Genomic DNA, 13,738 nt, shown 5'->3' on the forward strand with positions numbered 1-13,738 from the left:
TGTTACTGTTCTGCCTGTGCCCTGTGCATGCAAGTTAACCCTTGGTAAACTTCACCAAGGCAGGATAAATCCGTATTTCAATCACATTTGCACATGGGAGCAATTACATAAATACCAAGAGCAAGACGTCCATGAAAAAAGGCTTCCCTACGTGTAACAAATCCTGAAACACTATTACCCACCAGGGTTTAACGAATTATGTTTTTTTCTCTTGTATTTTTATAGATTAAATATTTGATTCAGTCAGGAAAGACAACTCTACATACAAAATTGAATATTTATTGTATATTGTTACTGATTTAGTCTTAGGCTTCGAAGCACAATATCAACCAGCAATTAATTCCATCACTCTGAAGAAAGTACAGACTTGAGTACACTGGGTTTTCACGCTCCAGGGTAGCTATAATGACACGAACTTTCATGTAGATGCATTAAACCAGTGTAAAAATTTGTGATTTGCAGCCTTGTGACTCTGACAGTCTGCAACATTACATCCGTAAAACCCCCTCATTGAAGACATGCCCCATGGCCCTTTAAATGTGTAACTGTCCTAAACTGATCTGAGAGCAAACAGTACTCACCTGGGCACTCACAGCCTCCACCTTTGGCCCTGTTAGCCACAGCAGCTGCATAAGATCGTGCATCCAAGATCAAAAGCTTCTGAGGCTGGATGGCCAAACTTTCTGCACCTGAAGCATTAGAAATTGAGGAATCTATGAAAAGAAAAAGAGAAGCCAAACAGGAATGAAACAAATACTTTTGACACTATCTGCAACAATCAGGAAGTACAATATGAATTTACTGTGTATAGCGGAATCACACACATGCTGTAAACACAGAGGCACCCCCACCTACGTCTTCTACTATACACACAGGAGATCATGCTCAGAGCTCTAGCCATTTCAGAAATGGAGAGGCTGGTGAGCTCACCAAATTCCACATCGGAGAGATCCCCTCCATTGGGCAAGTCTCTGGAACAGTCTCCATTCATTAATTTGCTGCTTTTGGAGCTCGAGTCTGAGGCACATGCTTTGGCCACTGACTGGACAAGGTGTTCATCATCTGCATTTCTCCAGCCCCACCAGCTGACCTCAGGTTGTCCACAACGGGAAATTACTGCTCCATTACTCTGGTGCCTAAATGGGTAAGAGTAAGAACAGGTAACTATAGCCATCACATTAGTGCCCTAAATGAAAGAATCAGCGGAATCTAAACCACCCAGGACATTAGGAATTAACTAGCTCACTGCAGGCTTTTACATCATGTCAGTGTTCTAGATACACACTTGTACATAATCCCAGGATACTCTACAGGAAGGTGTTCCATGTTTGTTTAAAAACAAAAAAAACGTTTTGAGTCAACTGCTGTAGTACAAAGAAAATTAAATGTCAGTTAAACATAAGTCATATTTAATGCTCAGGGACATAGCTACACTGCAGTTAGACACCTGCAGCTTGCCTGTGACTCAGGCTCACAGAGCTATAGCTGTGTGGCTGTTTAACTGCAGTATAGATGTCAGGGCTTAGACTGAACATTGGAACCATCCCTATCCCAAACATCTCAACTGCAATTAAACAACCCTACAGTCCCAAACTGGATAGGATTTTAGTCTATGTTTCTCTGGTGGTGAACATGGGCAAAGCACATCAAAGGAGTTATACAGTAAATTCTTTCATATCTGGAACTCTCAGATAACTGGCCTTTTAACCAGAAGTAAATTTTAGTTATGTTTTCCGTAAGTACAGTATCATGAAAGTAAATACAAATACCTACAGCAAATACAGTGTAAGTTTACAGTGTACAATACTGCTGTTGTTGGTTAATGAAGTACTCTGCAAACATTTGTGTTTGTTCCTTAGTATATAATCTTGTTTTTCTTTTGTGTTATTCATTGCTAGGTATACCTCTCCATTATCCAGAATATCTGAATATCCGGCAAACTCCCAGTCCCAGGGCTGTGGGATATAAAAGAGTTTACTGTACATTCTCTTAAGAGAGAGAGAAAATTCCTATTTATAGGAAAGGACAGAGGCAATATAGAAAGGAACAGCGAAGTGGACTGAAAGAAGAAGGGAAGACATTCAGCACATGAAGAGCTTCCTATATTCTCCCAGCTTTTTCCACAGAAATACTGTCCTAGTTTCTGGCCTAAGACAGACCCTATTTGGGAATATTTTGAAGACATTTGTTCCCTGGGTAAAAATGGAAAACATGTCAAGTGTATGTCCAGCAAGATGATGATGCAGGGCCTAGTTGCAAGAATGAAACTTCATTAAGGAAAACTGCTTATTGTGAGAAAACGATGTGGATGAAGGTAAGGCACAGTGGATCAACTGGTTAACAACTTAAATAATTCACTTTGCAACGTATTGTTCTTTGAGAGTCTCTCTGTGCCTTTTAGTATAAATGTGATTTAACAAGTAAATTCCAAAGCTGTTTGCTGTGGTGGAAGTTGCTAGAAAAAAAATGTTCAGTTTAAACTAATCCTTATGACTTGTTTAAATAGTTAACTAGATTTAGAATCTATCACTCACATATATAGTACAGAAAGCTGCAGTAAGAGAAATCTAAAGTTGCCAGTTGCCCCTGTCTTTTTCATATTTTATATTGCGTAATCCATTTTGGAACATCAAGGCCACAGACCATTACAGTGACACTACAAGTCTATCCCTATTTTACTTCGGCATCACTCAGCTTTTCCAAGGGAACCCCATCCTATACTTGTTTTCCCAAAAACCAGATGTGAATTGAATGGTGCTTATTCCAAAATTAAGTGCATTCTAAGCACAGCTTTACTGTTTTTGGTATCTTGATTCAAATCAGTGGGATTTTTTTTAGTGACTTAAATAGTGATAAAGGCGATTTAAATCAATCCCCACTGAGACATACCAGAGATCCAAGAAGGGAGGTGATGTGCAAGATTTCTCTTTGAATGGCTTTATCTAATTAGAGCACACACCACTGATTATTATCTGATGGACGCACTACATCTTTGATAAGAAGAACCTGTAGACAGTGGGGTGCCTGCTGTATGATTAGACCTAAACATTTATTTCTGTGTACTGACAGTATCCTCTTGTGAGCCCTGATTGTGCTCAGGGTACACTTCAGTGGCTTCCTGAATTGGGTCTATACAGAAAGTATTATTTTGCACTGGCAAAAGCAAAACAGTTTGTTTCGCACCTTTCCACAAGGAATGTTAAATATCTGTAGGCTGGCTCTTTCTGAGGCTTGTTCTATGTACTTTGTTTGAAAATATTCACTAAGGTTATGTCTACATTGCTCTAAAACATCCGTGCCTGGCCCAGATCATCTGACTTAGGCTCTGGCATCAGCTGATACAGACCAGTTGGTGGAATTTTACTGAAGAGTAGATATACCCTCCATGTTTCTTTCAGGGAACAAAAATACTTTTAAGTGATAAAAGGAGAAATTAGATTTGAGACTATAAAAGCACAACGGGAGTTTTCCATCTTACATTCTTCACTGCCCAGTCTCCCTCAGGACCGTTTCAAGATTCCTTTATGACAGATCCTTCCATTCCTCAAAGATGCAACAGGTGGATGGGCTTCCCTTTGTTACCTCTCAACACACTATGACAAGAGTTGTTTAAAAAGTTAACGCAGACATTTCCTGAATCTCGGGGCTTTTAGTGCCAGTCTGGTGATGGCACTACAGAAACTAGACTTCTTTGTACGCAAGTGTGACGCTGCAACTAAACTGATCATGCGATTCACGATGCCACATCAGTCAAAGTGATGTGCGTGAGTGCAAGTAAGGTGTGGAATTGGATGTGCACAAGGTTTAGTTTGTAACTAACAAAGCATTTCAGCAGTAAAATTTGCTACAGATGTCAAACCAAGTAGACGTTAAAGAATAAAGTACTCTTTGTTACTGGGACAGTTTTACTGCCTCTAAAAGGCAAGTGATAAAAACAATAAAAGTGTAGTATATTCCTAAAGGAGAAGAGCGCTAGAAAGTCCAGGAGACAGGTGACACAATGAATGCGTGATGTCATTTGACAGCGGCTCTTCATCCGGTGCTTACGGAGCAACGATAAACTAATTAGTTTTATTCATTTACAACAAAAATTCTTCATGTCTATACACATTTGAACCTCTTTAATCCGGCAACCTGTGCTCCTGCACCCTCCCACCCTGTATGGGGAGGTGAGGTGGGGCTGGAGCCCTAGTCTAGGTGGTGCTTCGTCCTGCCATGAATGCAGAGAACTGGACTTGATGACCTCGAGATCCCTTCCAGCTCTATGATTCAATAATTTTGCAGATGGTGAACTCAGAGCAGAGTTCAAGAACAGGCCTCCTCTATCCATGAATCTAGTGTCCTTTCTTTGACAGACATTAGTTGGGTCTTTCCACCACTTCAAGTTCTTGACCCTGGTGGGTAGTGACAGTTTTGTCAAGCTTGTTTAGTCTGTAGACTGAGTTGAACCATGTACCTGGAAACATTGCATGCGAAGCTTGGCATGCCTTACCAACATTGTGCCTACAGCCATATATCCCAGAAGTCCGAGGCAGCATTTAGCTGGTATTTATGAACTGTTATAAATGGACAATACAAGCATGGTCAAAGAGAGGAATCTGTTCTGAGGTAGTGGGGCTTTGCCCTGTAACGAGTAAAGGTCAGTGCCTATGAAATCAGGGAGTTGCATTGGAGTCAGGGTTGACTTCTGGGAATTCATTGGTAGGCCTCATTCCATAGCCAAGTCTAACTCAGATCTGATGAATTAGTGAGCCTACTGGAAGGACCAGCCTACTATTCACACAATCTATCCCTACCTTCACTGTAGTTATTAGCACTCATTTTGAGCCCTGGTACATTACCACACTAAGCATACTCCATTCCTAGCTGAGATTCCCAGTTCCAGGTAAACTCAGGTTTTATTTGCTGAAAAGCCCCAGTTCTGAATGTGGTGACACTAAATGCTCTGACAGACACTAATCTGGAGTCTCACCTGTAAACCACAGCAGGGATACGCTTCCAAGACCGAAAGCTTGCTACACTTTCCAGTTCCTTGTCTGTGATCCAGGCAGGAACTATGAGCTCCTGAGGGTAGCTACCACAGAGCCTAAGCAGAAAAAGGAAGTGAGGTGTTTGAGAAAATTAGTTGCTAAAAAAGCAAAATATTTTAAACAGCCTGAATAAGCACTGATTCCCTTCTCATTTGGCCCGGTTTCACTTTCTTGTAATGTTATCTCCTGGCCTCCAAGGAGTCTTCCATCAAGAACAGGAAAATCAAGACCTGAAGTCTCTAATTAAATACAGATATATTTGAAAACCCACTTTAAGGCATTCTTAAAAAATATATAAATCAACAAAAAATATGTAAGCCCTTTTTCCCTTCTACAGATTATCTTTTTGTCTCCGTTTTAAAAAGTTTCAGAGACCTACTACATGAGGATTGGGTTTAGACAAGGCACTTGGCTGTGAAGCAAGTCTACAAAGATCCATACAACTTACTTGTATTTCTCATTGATGTTGGATATCCTCCAGGCATTGTTCATATCAAATCCCATCCGTTCAACTTCATTTTTAAACCTCGAAGTTACATGCTCCCCTGGGTAGCAAAGGCAGACAGAGCAAATAATGGAAAACACAAGGAAAGAGTCCTACTTTCCAAAACAGGCTAAGAAAGACACTACTGCACCCATACAGGAAATAGGAAAGAAATGGGTACTGTGCATAGAATCATAGGTTTCGAAGAGACCTCAGGGGGCCATTGAGTTCAACTTCCCACTGAAAGCAGGCCCTATCCCAACCAACTGCTGCAGCAGGACAGTTGTATCCATTCTTAATCCCCACTTTGAAAAATCTGTATCAAGCAACATTGCATGAGGGCACTCAGTAACAGACTCTCAGTAGAGTTCAGCAAAGAGTAACTGATTATCTGTAAACACTATCAACTGCTGCGCAGATAGCAGACCAGATTCAAATCTGTTAGGAAAAATAAGCGTGAATTAGATGAGCATGCTCTAATAAGGTCCAGAATACACTCCACCATAGAGGGGCAAGCTCTACTAATGTCTCTTTTCCAGAGCTCAGGAGAGTTTTGGCTCAATGAGAAAATAACTAAGCTCTGGTATGCCTGATTCCAGATGGTAGAAGCAGACAGACTAATGGATCAGGCACTGACCTGGAACTCAAGAGATTGGTGCCCAATTCAGCCATTCCTATATGACCTTGGGGTAAATCACTTAATTTACCCTGTGCTTCCATTTCTTGTCCTTCCTTACAGTGGTGTTCTGAGGTTAAAATTCATTAGCACATGTCAGATGCTTAGATGTTATAGAAATCAGAGCCATGCACGTCTAAATCAAAGCATTATGGAAAATGGATTATTTATAAGTTATTTTGGTACAGTGCCTTCTGAAAAAGTATCTCAAAACAGTTGAGAAAAAGTTTGACACCATAACAAAAATTGAATCCTGGTGCCAGAAAGGTGTATATAGATAAAATGTATCGGCTTATAAACAAGTCTCCTTCCTCTTCATACAGTGTGCAAAAGAAGATGATTAGCACAGAATTTCTAGAGAATGTATTTTTAGGTCTACAAAATGTATTAATTCCAATGAATGCCTGACAGTCATTAGATAGAACTATTCTGAAAGTCTAATTCATAATCAAATGCTTTCAATTATTGTAACACTACAACATGGGACAAAGTTTCTTTTAACTAAGGAGAAAAACAATTGAAAATTAAGTGCCATACATATTACACGTTACACAATTCAGAAAACATTAATACTTGAAAAAAAATAGTTATATACCCCTAAAAATGAAAACAAAGGTTACATTGTGTAGCAGGACCAGGGCGGCCCCCTTAGAGGGAGCCCAAACAAGCAGAAGAGCTTGCGGAGCACCACCTACTGGAGGCTGGGGAGTGGGCAGGTGCAGCCTGCCCACAACTAAAAGGCCCCTCTCACAGCGACGGGGGGACCTACTAAAAGCAACCGGTCCCAAATGAATTCGGGGGACAACGAAGGAAAAAACAGGGGTGGGAATGAGGGTCAAAGGTTTAAAATAAGGGAGCCAGAAGGGGATACCGAACAGAGGACCCCAGACAGCACCCACCGCTCCTCGAAGGCGTCCAGAGAGTCGGTGGATGCCACCCAGAGGAACTCTGCTTGGATTCGTGACCAAAGGGAGGAACAGAAGTAGGCACTCGGCTCCTGCAGAGACCCGACCCACAGCCCCTGGCATTTAGAGTGGCAAAGATGATCGGTGCCATTTGGAGGGCTGGGGAGGATCCTCGCCAGAGGGAGCACCAACGGTTCCCGTGGGGCCACGCAGCAAGCCATGACCAACCCCAAAGGTGATGAGGGCGTCACACAAGCCGCAGGCCCGTTGGTAAGCCGTGGCGTCCCTCTTCCCGGTCCCCTTGCCCTCCTTCAGACGGGCCCTCACGGACTCTAAGATGGAGTGGAAGTCCCTCCAGCGCTGGAGGGCAAGAGCTACCTTGTTCTTGGAGCCACGAACATCCCCCAAGAACTGGCGCATCTCGCCCACCAGTGCATGGGGTGCTGAGGCCCCAGGGTCTTGAGTGCCCGTCAGTCTCATGTTCTTTTGGGCCCCACGGCCAGAGAAAAGGTTGAGGTGGGGACTGGGGTCTGATTTTGGGAGGGATGAGGGCGGCAGAGGAAGAGCAGCCCCAGAAGTGCTGGGAGAGGGCGATACAAGGGGGGGCCTCCTGAGGAGTTACAGCCTCGGGGGCGGTTATGAGTGGGCAGGGGTCGAAAGGAGGGGCGGGAAGAGGAAGGGTGGGGGCAGGGGGGATAGAAATCATAAGGGGAAGGGGAGGGTCATGGGGAGGAGGGGTGGGGGGGAGGGAGGGGAGGAAAAGGAGGGAGTGGAGGAAGAGGAAAAAGGAGAGGGTCTGGAAGGGGTAGGATTATGGGTTCTGGGGCGGGGTATTGGCTGGAGAAAGGAGCAGGGGTGGTGGCAAGTGGTGGGGCTAAAGTGGGAGCAGGGGCGGGGATATAAACAGAAGGGGTCTCGGGAGGGGGGACTTCCTCAGGTGGTGGGGGGGGGTAAGGGCGAGGTGCCAGCACACTCGGCGGCAGGCGCCAACAGGGTGGGGGGGGTGTCGAGGTTTTCAGTTCTAGGGTGAAGGGGGGGTACAAGGGAAAGCCTGATTCCTCCGGGGCATCCAGGGGCTGGCCGACCCCCGCTGGGAGGTCATCCCTAGTTAAGAGGGGGGTCGCACCCTGAGACGTCCCAAAGCAGATGGGGGTGGCAGTTGGGGGATCGCTGGTGGGTGGGGAGTGGGAGAGTGAGGGGAGTGGTGGTGAGTGAATGGACAGCCCGCAGGCCTCCAATAGTAGGCCGTCTGCATCCAGGGCCACTGGCGTGAGGCCCAGGGCCTCAACCTCCTGCGAGAGGAGGGCGAGGCCGAGGCTGAGGCCCAACTCCTCTGGCTGCTCTGCAGCAACGGTCTGGATAGTGGCCGGAGGGGTGTCGGAGGAGATCAAGGGCACAGAAAAAGCCGTCTCAGCCTCCTTGGGCTCTGGCTCCAGGGCAGAGGGGATGGTGTCTTTTGTTGCTGCCATCGCGGCGGCCTCTGTTGCCCCCCGGTTATAAGTGGTATGAGGTAGATGGTCAGTAGCCGGGGGTTCGGCAGGTGGATCGGGGCTAGCAGCTCTCGAGTGCCTTGTGCAGCACGTCCACCCCATCCTCTGACGGGGTGGAGTGCCGGGCGCGTGCACTCCTTTTCTTCCGCTTCCCCCCCACCAGCACCCAGCCCTCCAAACGAGGCGGGCTGGGCGGTAGAGGAGGAGGGGCCAGGGGACAGAGCCAGCGAGGAGGGAGGGAGGGAGGAGGGGGGCAGGGCAGCAAGGGAGAGGGGCAACCCGCCCTGGGGTGGGCCCTGTTCTGGTCCTGCCGCCAGCCCTGCCTCCTTCTCCTCCGCGGGCCCAGCTCTTGTGCCCACTCGGGTGCCGGCACCCGCTTCTTCCTGCCCGAGCAGCAATGGATCCGTCTGGGACGAGAGGAGGAGGGGCGGTTCCAGGGCCTGTCACGGTCGGGGTGCCGCCGATCTCACGCCTGATGCCCTCCGGGTCGGAGGAGGTCCCAGGCTCCTCTTCATGCCGGGCCAGTGGGCAATCCCTCCGGACGTGCCCCACTGCCTGGCGCACACAGCACCGGGCCTCCCCCAGTGTGTAGAAGACCCAGTACTGGGCCCCTTGATAGGGCACCAATATAGTCCCCTCCTGGGCCACCCCGCCCTGTGCTGCCGCCGGCGGCAGTTGGACACGGGCCTGCCAGCGGACGGAGAGCACATGCCGTAGGGCAGGGTCTTTACAGCCTAGGGGGAGGGGACTTAGGAACGACAGAGGCCAGCCCAGGGTGGTGAGGAACGGCAGAAGGGCAGAGTTGGGAAGGAAGGGTGGGACGGAAGAAAAGACCACCTGCCCGCCCAGGTCTTCAAGCAGCTCCAGGGTCACATGCACACCCCCAACCACCAGGCCCCTCACCACCGCCTCCTGGGCAGCGGCCTCCGACGCCAGGAAGAAAACGATCTTCCCAAACATCCGGGAGGCTGCCGTCATGGCCGCGGGCCCCACCACCCATGCCAACGCCCGCACATAGGTCTCCACGTGGGGCGAGGCAGCTACCAGGAGGCAGTGGACTCCGTGCCTCCTGGTGAGTGTGGGGAAGGGGCCGCGACCATTGGGGATGGTAGTCCCGGCGGAGGCAGAAGGAGCAGGGTGTGAGGCGGCAGCTGACGCCTGGGCGTATGACCTGGGGGCCGAAAGGTCAGAGGCCCCAGTAGTGTTGGAGGGAGCAGGGGGGAGGGGAGGCTGCAGTGGGTGTTTTAGCAGCCAAGGTGAGAGTCCCCACCACGGGAGGTTTGGCCTTTCGGGCGGGGCTCTTGCCCTTTCTTTTCCCCTGGCCCTTCCTGCCCTTTTGGGGGGGTGGGTTCGGGACTGGGTCGCCGGAGGACGCCACAGCAGAGGCAGTAGGAGCCCCTCAGCTGACATGGTGGTAGAGTTCCAGGCGGCCCTGGACGAGCGGGCTGCTGTTTCAGGGGTGGGAGGGGGGAGAGTGGAGGGGCGGGGGATCACCGGATGTCCCCCCCGTGGGCACGGAGGTCATGTTGGTGGGTTTAGGAGGGAGGGGGCCTTTAAGAAAGAGCGGGGGAGGGAAGGAAGGAGTGAGGAGTGCCCCCCCACCCCCTGCCAGCCAGGCTGAGCACCCAGTCAGATGGGGGAAGGGCAGGCCAAGGGGAGTGAGATCAGAGAAAGGGGAACACGGAAATGACACAACGCCCAGCACAAGATGGTAAGATAGCTCCTGTTTCTGCACTGGGATGTGAAGGGAATCAAACTCTGTGCATGTAGGGGGAGCTCAGGCGCTTGCCTGAAACAGAAATGCGGGGGAGCACGGGCACGCAGAGGAGGGGGGGATTGGAAGGAAGGATGGCACAGCCAGCCTAGGGGGAGTGGGGGCTAATGAGGGGAGGGGTGTGCCCATGTGTGCCTGAGGGGTGGGCCCGCAGCAGCTGCTGCAGAGCCTCGAGAAGCCAGGGGGAGAAGGAAGGGGCAGTTGGTTAGAGGGGGGCCCAGACAGGGAAGGCCCCAGCAGCAGCTAGGTGTGGGGAAGGCAGTAAGGGAGGGGGTGGCTGCAGGGGTGGGGCAGGGGCCACGCCCTAACACCCCACCCCTGGCTATGCAGCCACCCCTCTGGAGCCCCAGTGGAGAGGGGCCCCACCCAAGCTCACCCCTCCCCAAGCCACTCCACAGGAGGCTGTGGAGTGAGACCAACCACCACTTTAAGAAAGCCCCCTACCTCCTCCAGGCAGTGAGGATGCAGCAGCTGCTAGATGCAGGGGTGGGCCCAAATGGGGGGCCAGCAGTCTCCCCCCCCCCCAAAGGGATGGAAAGGCAGGGGGGCCCTGCTAAAGGGCAGGGGGCAAGAGTCCCCCACCCTCCACCCACTCAGCAGCTCCTAAGAGAGCTCGCTGGAAGGGTGGAGGAGTGTGGGGAGAAAGAAACAGCCTGTCTGCCCAAGGCAGGAGGGAAGCTGACCCCAGAAAGGTGGGGGAGGGGGAAAAGACAGCCCTGCAGGGGCTTCAGGCAACCAGGGGCTGTCTCCCAACACCTCACCTCACCTCCCAACCGTGGAGGGCGGAGGGTCCCGCAGCAGCAGCCCTGCAGGAGCCTCTTAGGAGGCCTACAGGGTCCTGCCTGGAGCACCAGCAGGGCAATCACCGGCAGCTGGGTGGAAAATGGCTCAGGCTAACTAGCACCAGCTGACTCCATGACTGGGCTAATAAGAGGCCTTTAAAAGCCCTTCACGTGGGGGGGGCGAGAAAGAGAAAAAAATCAGGAACAACAGAACCCATAGAGGGAGAGTGAGGAGCTTCAGCTGATCCAGAGGGGGGCTTGCTAGTGCTGCAGTCTGGAGAAGGTACTAGGGGAACTGTCTGGGGAAACAGCCCAGGGAGAAGTGCTGCTGTGTCAAGGGAGTTAGTCTTTCCCGCTAGCAGCTGCATAGGGTCTCTGGGCTGGAACCCAGCGTGGGTGGGTGGGTGGGGGCCAAGTTCCCCTCAGACCACTCCTCAATCCAGCAAGGGTGACTGGCCTCTTCAGTGGGATGAGTGGACTGAATAGAGGCCAGAGGTACACAAATAAGGCTGACTTTGTCGCACTACTTCTAAAAGTCTATATCATCTTAGATAAAACATAATGGCTAGTACCTTAGCTACAACAAAAACGTGTAGCATCTACAGCTATACTATGACAGAAAAACACAGCAATATCTATGCCCATGTGCTGGGTTGTAGATCTGACATATAGTAGCAGTTACAAAGCTTTATTTTATACCTTTTGTTTTATATTTTTTTGTTTCATGAGCTGTGTTCTATAGAAGCTGCTAGGTATTAAAATATACTTTGTATTAGGTATCACAAGTGACTAAGAAATAGTTTACAGAGAGTTGGGCTTTGACTGAAGGGGTTGCTTAAAGGCAGAGTGAGGTGGGCACCTCCTGTGATTTAGCCCCTGTGCCTGGCAGAATTGTGTCATGGCTCCCCAGCGTAGACATGGGTAGGGACCTGGGGCTTGAAGGGCTTCCTCTAGGGTGCAGCGATGTGACTCTCCAGGGATTTAAGGATGGCCCTAAAATCTTTCGGACTGCATAGATAGGCATAGTGAGTCAGTATGGCCTCCTGCAGACTCAGAGGCAGAGGAGGCTGTGCAGAGGCCCTGGTGGGCAGGCCTGGAGCCAGAACACCAGTGGCCCACCCCTCAAAGGGCGGGGCCCAGGGCTAGAAGGGCCAAGGGCGGAGCTCGGGACCCATTAAAGCCTGGGCCTCTGGGCAGGAAGGAGGTGCCTGTGTGAGCTGCCGGGGCAGAGGGCCAGCCACCAGCCAGCCGGGCCAGAGGAGCAAGCCCCCAGCGGCCCGGAGCCACCATGGATCCAGATGCCCCAGGGGGACTACCCGGACTTCCCAGACCTGCCAGGACCCTCACGCTGGTGGAGACCCCCCGCCTTGGAGGAAACCCCAGACGCACCCAGACCGGCGAAGGTGAGCGACCACGAGGCCCCAGGAGCGGCCTGCCCCGGAGTCCCAGCAGACCCCTGCAGCCCCCAGGCCCAGGATCACCTTGGGCCCACCGTGCTACCGCCGCCAGACTACCCCAATGACGTAGACATGAGCGACTGGCTGGAGCCCCCAAAGGTGGATGATCTGGAGGGGGCCAACCCTGCGGGACCCCCTGACCAGATGGACTGGGACCTTCCCCCCCGGTAGAGGTAGGAAGTGGCCTGGGGAACGATGCTCCCGAACCCATGGCGGTGTGTTGCGGCCTGGATCCCCACCGCTGTGGTTGTGTGTGAGCGACCCTCAGGGCCCCGAGCCAGGTCGCAGTGGAGTGGGAGGGCCTGTGACCCCCTACCACCTCCTTGACGGGGCAAGCCCATGCTGGGCCTGTGCTCCAAACCCTTGTGCTGCTGCCCCGCCCCAAACTGAGGGCTGGGCCGGGCTTGTATTATACACTGTTGTACCCCCTTTTTGTTGCTGTGCCACCCTGAACCAAGGGCTGGGCTTCCCAGGACCACCAGTGTGGCTGTGGTCCCCTCCGGAGCTACAGGCCTGCCCTAGCTCTGGACTCCTACAATAGGAGTTCTCTGTGACCAGTCCTGCACAGTCAAAGGACAGGTCTTGAATGACAGTCTGGACTTCCAGGGAATACCAGAGACCTGCAACCATGAGCCTCTTGTCATGGCAGTCACCATGAGAACTGTATGGGCTGAGTCAGAGTCCAGGGCTGCCTGCAGGGAGGTTCTGGCAACCAGTTTGTCCTCTTTATAAAGACTGCAGATGTGGTGGGGAATGGGGGGGGCATGTGAGTCAGCAGGAAAAAGTGCCTAGAATTTAGCAAGGGTGCTCTAGGAGCTAAAAGAATAGCAACTCAGCACTTCCTGCTGGTTGTCCTCACAAAGTTGTAGATCCCCCAGTGGAACAAATGTTACACCCAAAGGTCTTGGATGCCCCTGATGCTCCCTATGGCTCACTGCTTCCACTGTGAGAGAGCCCAGCTGTGGGTTCATGAAGGGGTGCCTTTAACCTTTGTGTGGCATGAAATACCTACTCCCTAGGCCATGGAGGTACGGATGCCAGGTTATGCCAAGTATTTTTGATTGTCCTAGTCAGAGTCAAAGCCACTCTCTAAAAACCTTCTGGGGTGAGGATGTTAACCATAGGGTTGATGTTCTGGAT

The 13,738-nt window shown here is 50.8% G+C and overlaps 1 protein-coding gene across 18 annotated transcripts in view; it reads right to left on the minus strand.

The window, feature by feature from the left end:
- Positions 1 to 13,738, minus strand: part of MTMR3 (myotubularin related protein 3) — a 121,004-nt gene that overhangs the window by 32,015 nt on the left and 75,251 nt on the right. For all 18 annotated transcript variants that reach the window (XR_012648061.1, XR_012648059.1, XR_012648060.1 and 15 more), the window contains 4 exons: positions 5,479 to 5,575; positions 4,973 to 5,086; positions 931 to 1,136; positions 582 to 713 (listed from right to left, as the gene is read on the minus strand). Coding sequence is in view for 13 of the 18 variants with exons in the window: in XM_075013131.1 (XP_074869232.1) it covers positions 582 to 713; positions 931 to 1,136; positions 4,973 to 5,086; positions 5,479 to 5,575 (549 nt within the window). In the remaining 5 variants the exon portion in view is untranslated. The remainder of the gene's footprint in view (positions 1 to 581; positions 714 to 930; positions 1,137 to 4,972; positions 5,087 to 5,478; positions 5,576 to 13,738) is intronic.

This window comes from Carettochelys insculpta, chromosome 18 (genome assembly GCF_033958435.1).
Source record: "Carettochelys insculpta isolate YL-2023 chromosome 18, ASM3395843v1, whole genome shotgun sequence".
Taxonomy (NCBI): domain Eukaryota; kingdom Metazoa; phylum Chordata; order Testudines; family Carettochelyidae; genus Carettochelys; species Carettochelys insculpta.